The 15,239-nt window shown below is 39.7% G+C and overlaps 2 gene segments (V, D, J or C); both read right to left on the bottom strand.

Moving 5' to 3' along the window:
* Positions 1–962: 962 nt before the first annotated feature.
* LOC116321265 lies at positions 963–1,444 on the bottom strand. The segment is given in 2 exon segments: positions 963–1,285; positions 1,393–1,444. Coding segments are annotated over 2 exon segments (375 nt in total).
* Positions 1,445–7,905: 6,461 nt separating this feature from the next.
* Positions 7,906–8,398, bottom strand: LOC116319339. The segment is given in 2 exon segments: positions 7,906–8,237; positions 8,345–8,398. Coding segments are annotated over 2 exon segments (384 nt in total).
* Positions 8,399–15,239: the final 6,841 nt, after the last annotated feature.

Genomic DNA, 15,239 nt, shown 5'->3' on the forward strand with positions numbered 1-15,239 from the left:
CATTGGCTTCCTGTTAAATCCAGAATTGAATTCAAAATCGTGCTCCTCACATACAAGGTCTTAAATAATCAGGCCCCATCTTATCTTAATGACCTTGTAGTACCATATCACCCTATTAGAGCACTTTGCTCTCGCACTGCAGGCCTCCTTGTTGTTCCTAGAGTATTTAAAAGTAGAATGGGAGGGAGAGCCTTCAGTTTTCAGCCTCCTCTTCTGTGGAACCAGCTTCCAGTTTGGATTCGGGAGACAGACACTATCTCTACTTTTAAGATTAGGCTTCAAACGTTCTTTTTTTCTAAAGCATATAGTTAGGGCTGGACCAGGTGACCTTGAATCCTCCCTTAGTTATGCTGCAATAGACGTTGGCTGCTGGGGGATTCCCATGATGCACTGGGTTTTTCCTTTCCAGTCACCTTTCTCATTCATTATGTGTTAATAGACCTCTCTGCATTGAATCGTACTTGTTATTAATCTCTGTCTCTCTTCCACAGCATGTCTTTCCTTCTCTCACCCCAACCGGTCACAGCAGATGGCCCCACCCCTCCCCGAGTCTGGTTCTGCCGGAGGTTTCTTCCTGTTAAAAGGGAGTTTTTTCTTCCCACTGTCGCCAAAGTGCTTGATCATAGGGGGTCATTTGATTGTTGGGTTTTTCTCTGTATGTATTATTGTAGGGTCTACCTTAAAATATAAAGTGCCTTGAGGCGACTGTTGTTGTGATTTGGCACTGTATAAATAAAATTGAATTGAATTGAATTGAATTGAATTGAATTGAACTGAATTGAATTGAATTGAATTGAACTGAATCTTGGTATCTCTGACTGGGCCACTTTTCATTTCTAGTCAATTATCTTTTTCCGAGTTGAACTAAAAATGAGTGATATACCAGTGGGACACAAATTTGTGCAGCAGTCACTTCAGTTTCTGTTCAGTCTGACTGAGGGAGGTTTTTGTACGACTGTTTTTCACTGTGTGAACTCATACTGACTGTTGATGTAGTGATGACCCTGACAGTAATAAACTGCTGCATCTTCAGCCTGGACTCCACTGATGGTCAGAGTGAAGTCAGAGTTTGATCCACTGCCTGTAAAACGAGCTGGAATCCCTGATGCTCGAGTGCTAGTGTAATAAATTAGACATTTAGGAAGTTGTCCATCTTTCTGTTGGTACCAGGCTAAACGATCTGAGCTTCTCACATCCTGACTGGTCCTACACTTGATGTTCACAGGTCCTCCCACAGCAGAGCTCACTGCTCCAGGCTGAGTCACTGTGATCTGTCCTCTGGACTCTGAGGATACAGAGACAAAAACATAAAGCAGCTTCATGGTTTTGTGGGCTTCATTTCAGAGGGACAGATGTTGATAGAGGAGAGGAGTTTGATTCTCTGGACTTTACCTGTGAAGCAGCAGCAGAGGAGAGTCCAGATGAGGACGCAGATCAAAGTCATGTTTTTGATGAGGAGGATTTCTGTGGCTTCTGTTGTGATGAAGGACAGCTGTCAGTCATCCAGTGTTCAACTCTCAGGACTATAAACTCTCCCAGAGCACTGGAGCATGGTGCTGCTGATGCAAAGTGGCTCTCTATGGAAATGATCTGACTGACTCCAGCATGATTACATAAGCTGTCATCACAGTGTGAATTCACGGGTGTCGTGCCAATCAGCCAGTTTTGAGGAAGATGTAAAATGCTACAAGTTAATATTTTTGGTATTGGATCTTGGATGCACTTTCGAGGTTCAAGTATTTTAGTTTTTTTGTTTTTAGTCTTTATTTATTCCTTCATTCAGGATCTCTAAGTCTTCTCCTGATCTACAAACTGCTGCAGCAGATTAAAAATAGATTTAAACATCCATTCAGCTACTGGTATAATAGTCATGAATAACATCTTTAAGGCAATGAAACTTTTGGTGTGACTTTTCCACTGGACTGACTCCAACACTGATTTGGATCAGTTTCATGATGCTGTTTAGTAATAGATCAATCAAATTAACGTAATCAAGATCTCAAAGTCAGTTTTCTATTGTTCTGATTGTAATTGAGCAGATAAGGTGTGCACATTTTTCCCACAATGATTTTTTTTTTTTTTTTTTTTACCCGATGCTCAAAAGTAATTGAACGACTCTCTACTACAACCCATTCCATGGACAGACAGGACTTGTTTCCTCATTATTCCAAGATAAATTAAAAAGATAGAGTATTTTGAGTTCATGACGCCTAGAAAATCATCATTCAACTTAAAAACTAAAACAAACATATAACAGAGATTGGAAAAACTTTAGGACTTTAGAATTGAAAGTTAAGAAAAAAAACCCACAAATTAAACAATACAAATGGATGAGTCTAAAAAACACTGTCTCGGAGGTACTTGTATTATAGACAAAGCCCACTCTTAAGAGACACCTTCTCTTGCTAATTGCAAACGACTGGTTACACTCAAGGACTGGAAGACTGGATAACACTTTACCAGAAAAAGACTTAAAAGGCACAGTTCCGATGAAGCTTATCAGTATGATGAAATGTGAAATGTGCACAACTTTACTCTCTGCTCACATTCAACCAAGTGCTGCAACACTCATTAGACTGCACTTCACAGTTCAAATGGATAATGGCCCAAAGAAAACTTTAAAAACCACCCAAGACTTTCTCGGGCAAAGAAGTCGAATCTTCTTCAATGGTCAAGTCACCTTATTTCATCTCAACAGAGTATGCTCTCCTGTTATTACAGTTTTTTCTGATTGCTTAAGCACATTTTTTGTAACTATTGGCTATTTTTGCAAAACTCTACACACAAATAAGAAAACCTGTCACCCAATTATCAAAACATTGTAGTTCTCTTGCAAAAGCGAACACAGCTAGATTAACTCTTCACAACTTCGTAAAAATGGTGTTTTCGTATCAAACAGTACACAAGCCATCATCTACTAAGCACACAATGCGCCACCTGCACACTGATGGTATGAATACAAAACACATCTGGCTTTTGCTTTCTCTGTGTACAGATGTCAATTTGAGGTCACACTTTTGTCATAGTGTCATGTAAACATACAAGGATCCAAACTTCAAGTATTGGTGTTTATTCACACTCATCAAAACCAAGACAAAGTCAGAACACAAAATAGGAATTTCACAAAAAAGGGGGAAAAAGACAATCAGCCTACATCATGTCGTCTTTCTGGGTCCGCCACAAAATTTCGCCCACATCGCATGCGATATCCTCCAGTCCAAGGCACCGGGGAAAATATCTCCTTGAATGCTGTATCCAGGCCTGACATGATGCCTGGTCAATATCTCCACATGCAAGTACACGACTTAGTGTAGAAATGCTTGCACTGTGTATATTTTGAAAGATGGTGTCATTATCAATTATGCGCTGCTGTATTTCGCAAGAGTCTTATTGCATTATTGGCAATCACCATGTTCACTATATGGGTCTCTTGCTCTGGAGTGAACATTCTGCCTCTGCCCCTAACATCTGGACGTCTGGCAATTCTGTAAAGTAACAATTTCAGTATTTTTGCATGTATGGTACTGTTGTGTTTCTCATTAGAGTATGGCAGTGCTACAAAGTACTTACCGATTCTCATTTCGAAATGTCCTGATGATGCCTGCCACAGTGTAGCGGCTCAGTTTAGGCTGAACCCATTGGCCAGCTTCCCTCAGGGTCATCCCATGGTTGATGACATGGTCCACTATTGTAGCTCTGATGTCATCAGTTATTCTGTTTCTTACTCTTCTTACCCTTCCTCTTTCCCCTCCTCGTCCTCTTCTTGCTCCTCCACGTCCTCTCCCTCGGCCTCCTCTGATTCTCACTCTTCTCACTCTTGCTGCTCCTTCCATTGTACTCCACATAGACAGCTTACCTGTGGCCTGTTTATAGTGCTTAGGCTGACTGCAAAGTGGACTAATTTTCTAAGACAGTTTTCACATGTGAAAGTGTGCCAGACAGTTGGCAAAATAGTGTTAATGATAGCCATACATGTGTATAATTTTGCGAGGAGTGTGTTGGAAATTTGGTAATTGAGTGTAAGCAGTGAATTGTGCCTACAGTTTTGCAAAGTGTGTGTTACAAAATGGCAAACTGAGTGCAAAGCAGTGTTTGTGCTTTTAGTTTTGCAAACTCAGTGAGTGGTTTTGCTATAACTATTAATAGTTTTAGAAATTGTGCTATAAAAATCACAGTTAGGGTTTAAGCATTCAGAAAAAACTGTAAATACCAAACTGAATGCAGAGAGACACACAAATAAGCAGAAACTGAATTTGGACTCAGTAAAGGCCTAGTGGAGCATCTCAAGGGAAGACACAGAGAATTTGGTGCTGCCGATGGCAGCACAGATACTTACGTTTAAACCACCCTGACCAGGCAGTTCAATAATGGCACGCTGACCTATGACATTGCAACCTTTTCTTCTCCTTTTTGCTTGATTCAACATGTATGTTGTCTTCTATAATCCACTGCTGTATTTCATGCAGTCGAATTGCATTATTCTGAGGGACCATATCCACAATAAGTGTCTCCTGGTGTTGTGAGCACATGCATGTTCTTCCACCCTCATGTGGCCGTCCTTCAATTCTAAACAAAATACCATTTACAGTTTTTTCTGAATGCTTAAACCCTAACTGTGATTCTTATAGCACAATTTCTAAAACTATTAATAGTTATAGCAAAACCACTCACTGAGTTTGCAAAACTAAAAGCACAAACACTGCTTTGCACTCAGTTTGCCATTTTGTAACACACACTTTGCAAACCTGTAGCTACAATCCACTGCACAGCACTCTTTTTGCAGAACTGTAAACACAACTCACTGCTTTACACTCAATTTCCAAATGATCAACACACTCCTAGCAAAACTATACACATTTATGGCCATTATTTACACTATTTTGCCAACTGTCTAGCACACTGTCACATGTGAAAACTTTTTTAGATAATTAGTTCACTTTGCAATCAGCCTAAGCACTATAATACAGGTAAGCTCTGTGTGTGGAGTACAATGGAGGGAGCAGGAAGAGTGAGAAGTAGAGGAGGCCGAGGAAGAGGATGTGGAGGTGAAGAAGTAGGATGAAGAGGACGACAAGGACAAGGAGGAGCAAGAGGAGGACGAGGAGGGGGGAGAGGAAGGGTAAGAAGAGTAAGAAATAGAATTGCTGATGACATCAGAGCTACAATAGTGGACCATATAATCAACCATGGAATGACCCTGAGGGAAGCTGGTTCAGCCTAACTCGAGCCGCTACACTGTAGCAAGCATCATAAGGACATTTTGAAATGAGAATCGGTTACAGTTTTTTCTGATTGCTTAAGCACATTTTTTGTAACTATTGGCTATTTTTGCAAAACTCTACACACAAATAAGAAAACCTGTCACCCAATTATCAAAACATTGTAGTTCTCTTGCAAAAGCGATCACAGCTAGATTAACTCTTCACACCTTTGTAAAAATGGTGTTTTCGTATCAAACAGTACACACAAGCCATCATCTACTAAGCACACAATGCGCCAACTACACACTGATGGTATGAATACAAAACACATCTGACTTTTGCTTTCTCTGTGCACAAGGTAGGCCATGTCAGTTTGAGCTCATACTTTTGTCATAGATCCGTAAGCATAGAGGGATCCAGACTTCTGGTACTGGTGTTTATCCACACACATCAAAACAAACACAAGTGTTTATTTCCAGGTATAGGACTATTTGCAATCACTATATTGACTATATGGGTTTCTTGGTCTGCAGTGAACATGCTTCCTCTGCCCCAGCATCTGGTCGTCTAGCAATTCTGTAAAGTAACAATTTCAGTATTTTTACATCTATGGTATTGTTGTGTTTCTCATTGGCATATGGCAGTGCTACAAGTCTTAGTGCAGAGTGACAGTACTAACCGATTCTGATTTCAAAATGTCCTTATGATGCTTGCTACAGTGTAGCAGCTCGAGTTAGGCTGAACCCGTTGGCCAGCTTCCCTCAGGGTCACTCCATGGTTGATTACATGGTCCACTATTGTAGCTCTGATGTCATCAGCAATTCTATTTCTTACTCTTCTTACCCTTCCTCTCCCCCCTCCTCGTCCTCCTCCCCCCCTCCTCATCCTCCTCTTGCTCCTCCTTGTCCTTATTGTCCTCTTCGTCCTACTTCTTCACCTCCACGTCCTCTTCCTCGGCCTCCTCTATTTCTCACTCTTCCTGCTCCCTCCACTGTACTCCACACACAGAACTTACCTGTATTATTGTGCTTAGGCTGATTGCAAAGTGAACTAATTATCTAAAAAAGTTTTCACATGTGAAAGTGTGCCAGACAGTTGGCAAAATAGCATAAATAATGGCCATAAATGTGTATAGTTTTGCTAGGAGTGTGTTGGAAATTTGGTAATTGAGTGTAAGCCGTGAATTGTGCCTACAGTTTTGCAAAGTGTGTGTTACAAAATGGCAAACTGAGTGCAAAGCAGTGTTTGTGCTTTTAGTTTTGCAAACTCAGTGAGTGGTTTTGCTATAAGTATTAATAGTTTTAGAAATTGTGCTATAAGAATCACAGTTAGGGTTTAAGCATTCAGAAAAAACTGTAGTACAGTCACTTTCGCACGAAGATTTGTAGCACTGCCATATGCCAATGAGAAACACAACAATACCATAGATGTAAAAATACTGAAATTGTTACTTTACAGAATTGCTAGACGACCAGATGCTGGGGCAGAGGAAGCATGTTCACTGCAGACCAAGAAACCCATATAGTCAATATGGCGATTGCAAATAATCCTATACTTGGAAATAAACACTTGTGTTTGTTTTGATGTGTGTGAATAAACACCAGTACTTGAAGTTTGGATCCCTCTATGCTTACGGATCTATGACAAAAGTATGAGCTCAAACTGACATGGCCTACCTTGTGCACAGAGAAAGCAAAAGTCAGATGTGTTTTTTATTCATACCATCAGTGTGTAGTTGGTGCATTGTGTGCTTATTAATATGATGGCTTGTGTTAACTGTTGGATACGAAAATACCATTTTTACAAAGGTGTGGAGAGTTAAGCAAGGGTTATTCGCTTTTACAAGAAAACTACAATGTTTTGCTGATTGGGTGAAGAGTTTTCTTATTTGTGTGTAGAGTTTTGCAAAAATAGCCAATAGTTACAAAAAATGTGCTTAAGCCATCAGAAAAAACTGTAAAGTCAGAATTCTGACTTTTTTTCTTAGAATTCAGGAAAAGAAGAAAAAAAAAAAACGTGCCCACTTTTTGTTTTTGGTTTTCCAGTGGCCCTAATATAACTGTTTTTACTCCATTTCTTTTTTTGTTAAAATGTGAGTACAAGAATAAATGAATGAATAGATAAATATTATTTTCCAGCTATCTCACAGTGTTTTGTATTTATTTTTGCAGCGTGTAATAGTTGCAAAGTTGTGTTTGTACACTGGCTGGTTTTGTGTGGCTTTTAACAGTAGTGCTTGATTTTGAGTAAAGTTAAAATAGTTTTGGGTCAAATATTTGGTTTTGGAAAACAACTTGAAGGTTTTGTGTGTAGCTTGAATTTTACAGTTTTTGTTTAGTGTTTTGACACAAAGAGATGAGATTTTAGGAAATGTGTTTTAGCAATTCATTTCCCTTTTCTGAGTGATGTTGTGTTTTCTTTTCAATCCTTAAAAACATGATTTTTTTGTAACGATGCATTAGGAAATTTCCTCTTTTTTGGACATATCCTCATTTAATTGAAGAAGCATTATTGACATTTTCACTCTATCACAACTCTGCGTGTGTGTGTGTGTGTTTGTGTGTGTGTGTGTGTGTGTGTGTGTGTGTGTGTGTGTGTGTGTGTCCTCAGTGAACTGTATCAGTCTCTGCAGTATCTTCCAGCTGCAGCAGTCACTTCAGTTTCTGTTCAGTCTGACTGAGGGAGGTTTTTGTACGACTGTTTTTCACTGTGTGAACACATGCTGACTGTTAGGATAGTGAAAACTCTGACAGTAATAAACTGCTGCATCTTCAGCCTGGACTCCACTGATGGTCAGAGTGAAGTCAGAGTTTGATCCACTGCCTGTAAAACGAGCTGGAATCCCTGATATTCGCTCATAGGCACGCTTAATGAGGAGTTTGGGAACGTCTCCATCTCTCTGTTGGTACCAGGCTAAATGGTGATAGTTGCTAGAAACATAAACATCCTGACTGGTCCTACAGTTGATGCTCACAGGTCCTCCCACAGCAGAGCTCACTGCTCCAGGCTGAGTCACTGTGATCTGTCCTCTGGACTCTGAGGATACAGAGACAAAAACATAAAGCAGCTTCATGGTTTTGTGGGCTTCATTTCAGAGGGACAGATGTTGATAGAGGAGAGGAGTTTGATTCTCTGGACTTTACCTGTGAAGCAGCAGCAGAGGAGAGTCCAGATGAGGACGCAGATCAAAGTCATGTTTTTGATGAGGAGGATTTCTGTGGCTTCTGTTGTGATGAAGGACAGCTGTCAGTCATCCAGTGTTCAACTCTCAGGACTATAAACTCTCCCAGAGCACTGGAGCATGGTGCTGCTGATGCAAAGTGACTCTCTATGGAAATGATCTGACTGACTCACAGGGAGTTGGATCAATCTGATGATGCGGTTTAGTATAAAGAGAGAATTTTTCACAGCATATTTGGCATTTTCACACGAAATTTTCAGAAACATTCTGAGAATCTGAAGGCTGTTCTGTTGCAGGGAGCATTTTCTGAAAAGGTTGAAAACCACGTATTCCTTTGGAGTTGGTCTAAATCAGTGGTTCCCAAACTTTTTTGCTCGGCCCCCTTGTTCTCGAGAAAATGTTCGCGCTTTCCCCCTCCAGCGTGCACGCACACGCACAAACACATGCTCCAACCACACACACCCATATTTTGCTCCATTGCTAGTAAACATTTAAGCAAATACAAGTAATCTGCAATAAATGACAGGTAGTAATAAAATAAACTACTAACTCTTTTACGCTATGTCCACACCTACACGGGTATTTTTGAAAACGTAGCTGTTTTGGTCCACACGTAAACGGCGTTTCGAATCAACGAAAACTGAGATTTTTTAAAACTCCTTTTTGCGTTTACGTGTGGACGAGGAATACAGAGTTAAATCACGCAACGTTAAGGTATGTGTTTTTTCACGTCATGCTATGACGTTATTGTTTACATGAGATGAATTGCAGAATGGGAGATGGAGACGAAATACTGTTAATCTGACTATCTTCAGTTTTTACACGCGCTTACATATACACGCACAGTTACTGTCCCTCCATTTAGAAAGGCGGAGGCATCACGGTGTGATTATTTTACGTGTAGTTGTTGTTTTTTTCCTGTGTAATAATATTCAACATTGCTATCAAATCAAAAATGCCTCTCTGTGCAAAATGGGTTTAAAAACATAAACAACTGTGGGATACTGTTTGTCCGTGATTTGAACAGGGGAACAAATCGTGGCAGGATCAGCCTGATGTTATTTGTATCTCACTGTAACTTTACTGTATAAAGAGCTAACATCTCCAAAATGTCAGGAGTAGTTAGTCATTACAACAAGTGTTTGTGAACTAAAAATCAAGAATGTGGGATACAGCGCGTGCTCCCGACACAGGGAAAACCAATTCTGCAGGGGAGACCTACCTTGGCACTTGTGCAGGTGAAACCAAAGGGCAGATATGCTTCACCATATTTTCTAGTCTTTGGCTTAGAATGAAGTTGGTTTGGAAACATATTCAGCTATGCTTCATCTCCTGCTTTGTGTTTCTGTGGCAGCCCCGTGCTAGCAGTGTCCAAGCATTTTGTCCCCCCCCCTTTTCATACCACGCCCCCCCCCCTAGGGGGCGGGCCCCACACTTTGGGAAGGTCTGGTCTAAATGATCACCTTTATCCATTTCTGTCTTGACATAAGTGGTGTTTTCTATAATGAAAATGTCTGAGGAATCACGGAATTATCTGATGAGGAGTTAAATGTTATGAATACTATGCTGTATACTTCAAAGATACCAGGTTTGAAGACAAGGGGACTCTGGCAAGATATGTTAGAGCTCTCTGTCACCACCATATTATGACCTACGAGGACGTCTTTTACAAAAATGGTCTTCAAATAATTGGAGAATCAGTTACAAGGAGCAGTGAAGCTGTTATGTTCAGTGGTGGCTCAAAACCACCACTTTGTCAGTGCAGAATGATGAACTTCAGATTGTTCGAAAATGGTCTTATAACTATTCACATGTTGATAGGCAGCAACAGTTGCTTCTATAAAACGGTTGCTGTTGTCAGCCCTCCTTTGCATTGTGTTAACAGACATCTGAATGCAAACTGCCAAACCTCTGCTTTTATAGAGATGCTCACACTTTGTGATAATCAATTAATCAAATACATCTGACTTATAATTACCTTCTTAATTCCTATAAAGCAGTAAGGGTGTACTCAGTGTTTCACATGCTGCTTCTGCACTTTGACTTAGTTTTTGTTAAATAATGATGATTTGTGTAGATATTAGTCTGTGGATGTATTTACCTCATTTAAAACACGCTAATGTCTTAAATTATTTTTATTGTGTCCTGATATATAAAATCTTAGAACTAAAAGATAGTGGACTATTTTTTGTCATGATGATACGTGTCATGATCCGGGGGTTTGTACCCAGTGTTCTCGATACTGGACTTTTGATTCTGGTTTATTTAATAATCTCAGGCGAATGTCCTAGTTTGGGTTGTTATAGTTTTGATCTCTCTTTGTATCTCCAGGTCTCCGTTTGTTATCTAGCCTTAGGTTTTCTATTTTCATTCTCTCTCCTCTTGCGTCTAGTTTCCTGTGATAATATCTCTCTTTGAAGTCAAAGTCGCCGAAATAGCCATGTGTTTCCACACAGCCACCATAGATCAAACACTGATCTAAATTTTACAGCAGATGATAGATCTGTGTTTTCTACTGTTACACAGAGAGCTGTGGTGAGGAAAACATCACTCTGTCTTAACTGAAGTAGTTATTTTATTGTCTCTTGCCAATCTCTTGCACATACAAACAGCAGCTTCCAAAAAATGGCCTCCTAGTCATTTCCTGCCAGCTTTATATACTCTGAGACCACGCCTCCTCAATTCAAACTGGCCTATAAAAGAACTGCAATTGAGGTGGGCTTCCTCTTTACAGGAAAAGCAAGATGGCGACTACAGAGGTAACTTACAAACATTTTGCTGCATTAGTGCTTCCCAACATCTACCTATGCAGTGTACTGTAATCTTTACTGTTGTAATGCAATCAACCTCCTCCCAGCATTTTCCAGGCCTAGTAAAATCCCTCAATGAAATGTGATGATCCCCAAATTCTATTTTAGGGTGTCAAACAATGTATCAGAATTGAGTACATGTATCAAAGGACCTAACAACTGTTGTTGCTCTGTTTACTAAGGTAATCAGGATTTAATACACTTACACATCAGGAACTGGCATGCCAGAAGAGCAATCTCTCTACTCTACATAATGTGCACAAGTAACTGTGAAATTTCTGCACTTTAATTACTCTAGTCACTTTTAATCAGATCCGGACTAGAAAGTTTGAAACTCAGTAATCCATATAAACCTTTCCTGTGTTTGTGAGTTTTGGAGAGTCATGTAAAAATATATCATTTGTAAAATGATTAGAAAGGTTGCACCAATCACCACCATAATTTAAAAACACACTGAACTTTTTCAGACAAAACCAGCCTCACTGTTTAATCAGGTGATGTCTGCGTTCCATCGCTGATTCCTCGTAGGTGACACAGAACCTCGCTCTGTACATCACTGAGCTGGAGCTTGGCACATGCTTGCTGGAGGAGGGCGCTCTTTCACCCCGCAGCTGTAGGATGAAAGGGCAGAGCACGACGTACACCCTTGTTGTCTTCCTCAACATCAACATTGAAATCTTTTAACCCTTTGGGTTATTAGTGTGGTCCTGGAATCTTCTTGTGATGACTAGCAGGACCACAAGTGGCACGACTCTCTACCTTAACCGCTGTCTGGGCTGTCAGCTGTGTGTGGACTGGTCCCTGCTTCCCACTGGGACTCTGGGTGCAGATGAGAAATCTTCATTCTCAGTCTGGAGTTTTCACTCTTGGGATGATTTCTTCCAGCAATGCTCTGGCTACTGCAGCTGTATCTCCTTACTGGAAGGAAAAACTTCTAACCATTTTGAAAGCATATCAACCCTCATTTTACCTTCTGTTCAGTGAACTTTACTTATGGGTTATCAAAAGTTTATCTGTACCACCTGTACAGTTTCAATACCTGTACATGAATTGTTAGTCACACAAATCATAGAAAAAAATCAAAGAAAAATTGCCAAATAATTTTAGAGTAAATCTGCTCCAGGTCTGTACACCTGTGTTAGGAGATGAAGTTAGTGTGGTTTTCATGTTAAGTCTCTTTAACTCCTGGTTTCACCACTGCACCCATACTATAATTGCCTAGAAAAACAGAATCTTGGAGTTAATATAAACGTAACATTTACAAACAACTGTAGGTCAGAGGAGTAATAAGGCATCCAGCTCTGCAGCCATAATTTTTTTCATGTGCAAGGGATTTCTTTGAATCATTGAAAACACTGTTTCCATAATGTGCCCAAATGATGGATCATCCCATGTGTTTATTCAGAAATATTGTAAATGCTGATTGATCTTAAGTACGGTCACTTACTTGTTTTAATGTTATGACTTCAGCAACTGAATAGTGATATGATAATGTGTCACGGTTGAGGCGTGTGGAGTTATGAGACAACCCAAATGGAGGCACTGGGTTTGATGCAAGTGAGCTTTATTTAGAAATGGTGAGAATACAGACTGAAGCGGAGATGGGAAGGACAGAAACTAAGAAAAACTTTAACTGGGAAATTCTAATAAACAAACCTGAGACCATACCTCACAGAATGACATGCAGGTATACGCAGGAAAACATGCAAGGTGATACCCAGGATGACACACAGAGATAACACAACTGGGAGGAATCAGAGCTGACGAGACAAAGGAACACAAAACCAGCAACAGTACAGACACAGGACAGGGACTATCAAAGTAAAACAGGTGTGAAAGAAGTAACACTAGTTTTAAAAAGGTATATTTTCACATTGTATACACATTTCCCCCACTGTAACATTTGGCATTTTCTCAACAATAAAATTCGATTCCATAACCAACACAGAGCTATTAAAACAGTTTCCTTCACACAAAAATCAGTGAGACAGAAAGTGGCAGCTAAATGATTAAGTCTGCAGGGCCCACACACTCATGTCAACCTTCGCCGCTCCTGCAAAAACAAACATTCACCCTTTTTTCACTTTTTGGGTGATTTAGGCATTAGTGACTAATCCTAAAGTAGGTGCAGTCTTTAGTATTAGTTGCAAGTCAGTCAAAACTTGTCCCCATCATCAGTCCGTCACAGTGCAGTTACATGCATTTATGCTAATCATTGCTGATAGTGGAGCCTCTTGTGCACTGTTACCCCACCACCACCACCCCAAAAGAAATAGCCCTAGTTTAGGACATGTCCAAGCACAATTGTTCTCTTAGTTTTGGTTTGTTTTCTCTTTCTAACTGGCAGGTTCAACTTTGTTTTTTGGTTTCCTTAAAACATCAGCCAGATAAATCACAGAAGCATTTTGCTTCCTGGTGGAACAATATGGTGTAGGAATTAGAACTTCAGGTGCCGTGACATGCAGTGCTGCATTCACTCCTCCTGGCTTTAATTCATTACTGACTACGTCTGAAATCAGACTAGGTACCACTACCCCTTCATTTCCCTCACATCATATTTACTGGTTGCCCACAAGTGCTCTAGGACAGCAGTCCCCAACCCCCTGGACCACGGACCTGTCTTTGGTACTGGACCGCGAGAGTTGAGGCTTGGGTGTGAAATTCATGGTTTTCAGGGGTTTTATCAGGTTTTTTTGTTATTTTTTAAAATCGTTTTTATTGTTAACTTGGTTTTCCTGGGTCTTGTCTCGTGTGTTATGAATAAATCTTATTTTTTTGGTACCAATACTGGTTTTATTTTGTTGTATTTACCCGCTACACTTTAAAGGCCGGTCCGTGAAAATATTGTTGGACATAAACCGGTCCGTGGCGCCAAAAAGGTTGGGGACCGCTGCTCTAGGATATACACACACAATTCTGGAGACTCTGGGATCCACTGGCATAGGTTCACCTACTGAGTAGACAGAGATTTTTTTTTTTTTTTTTTTTTTTTTTTTGTTAGTTCATACAACACTAATGTTCACTTTTAGATGCTTCCTAAACACTTTATTGCAACATTTTATCCCTGAAACAAGAATTTCTTCCCTTGCGCTCAGTTACGTACAGACCCAATCAATTTATGTAGCTTTAAAATAAAAACATGTAAAATGCTGTCATGTAGTTTACAAAGCAAGTTTGTTCCCATGTAATCAGTAACTCATTCTGTTAGTCTCCACTCTTTTAACCCTCAACAATATTCTTATTCTTATATTCACTTTTGTTATGATCAAGTCATCCGTCCCTAGGATAATAACAATCAACTAATTTACATATCAACTCATAACCCACTAAGTTGACAGGACAAGAGAAATGCATGTTTAAAATATTATCACAAAGGAGAATTTCCTTCATACAGTAAATCACTTGTGTTGCTCAATCTGCATGTAACCCACTCCTGGGTAAGTGCACCTCACTCTAGGTTCGGGGAGGAGCTGGACATGAGTGCGATTAATCAGAATACACAAAAATTTCAGTTAACTGTGACTTTAGTTTCAACAAGTAACTGAATTGGAACTTGAATAAAAGCTTTTAAAAACTGAATATGAATAAGCCTAATTTGAAATTCAATTTATTGGTTTGAAAATGATCATCACTAAATTGAAATTGAATTTTATATTTTGAAAATGAATTTATTTGCTTTGAAACCGTATTTTATCCTTTAAAAGTTTCACTCTCGAATAAGTTCATATTCACTTCTCAGCATTCAATTTCAGTTCCAAAATTCAGTTTTTTGGGACTTACATCCGGTTCAAGAGTAATGAGCGCAGATTAATAGAACTACGTTTTACTAGCGGACCGAAAGTGTTACTGACGGGAATCTACAGCGTCTTGAGCTGAATTAAGACTTCAGAAGTCATTTGTCATGTCGAATGACCAGCGGATAAACTCTCAGGTTGGTAATAAATGTATTACATGTATAAGAACAAGCGTCATGTAAACAAATGATAGCTGTACAGTAACTTTTATGCTTCTTGTAGCTCTTAGCTAAAAACGCTAATTTAGCCTAGT

This window comes from Oreochromis aureus, linkage group 22 (assembly GCF_013358895.1).
Source record: "Oreochromis aureus strain Israel breed Guangdong linkage group 22, ZZ_aureus, whole genome shotgun sequence".
Taxonomy (NCBI): Eukaryota; Metazoa; Chordata; class Actinopteri; order Cichliformes; family Cichlidae; genus Oreochromis; species Oreochromis aureus.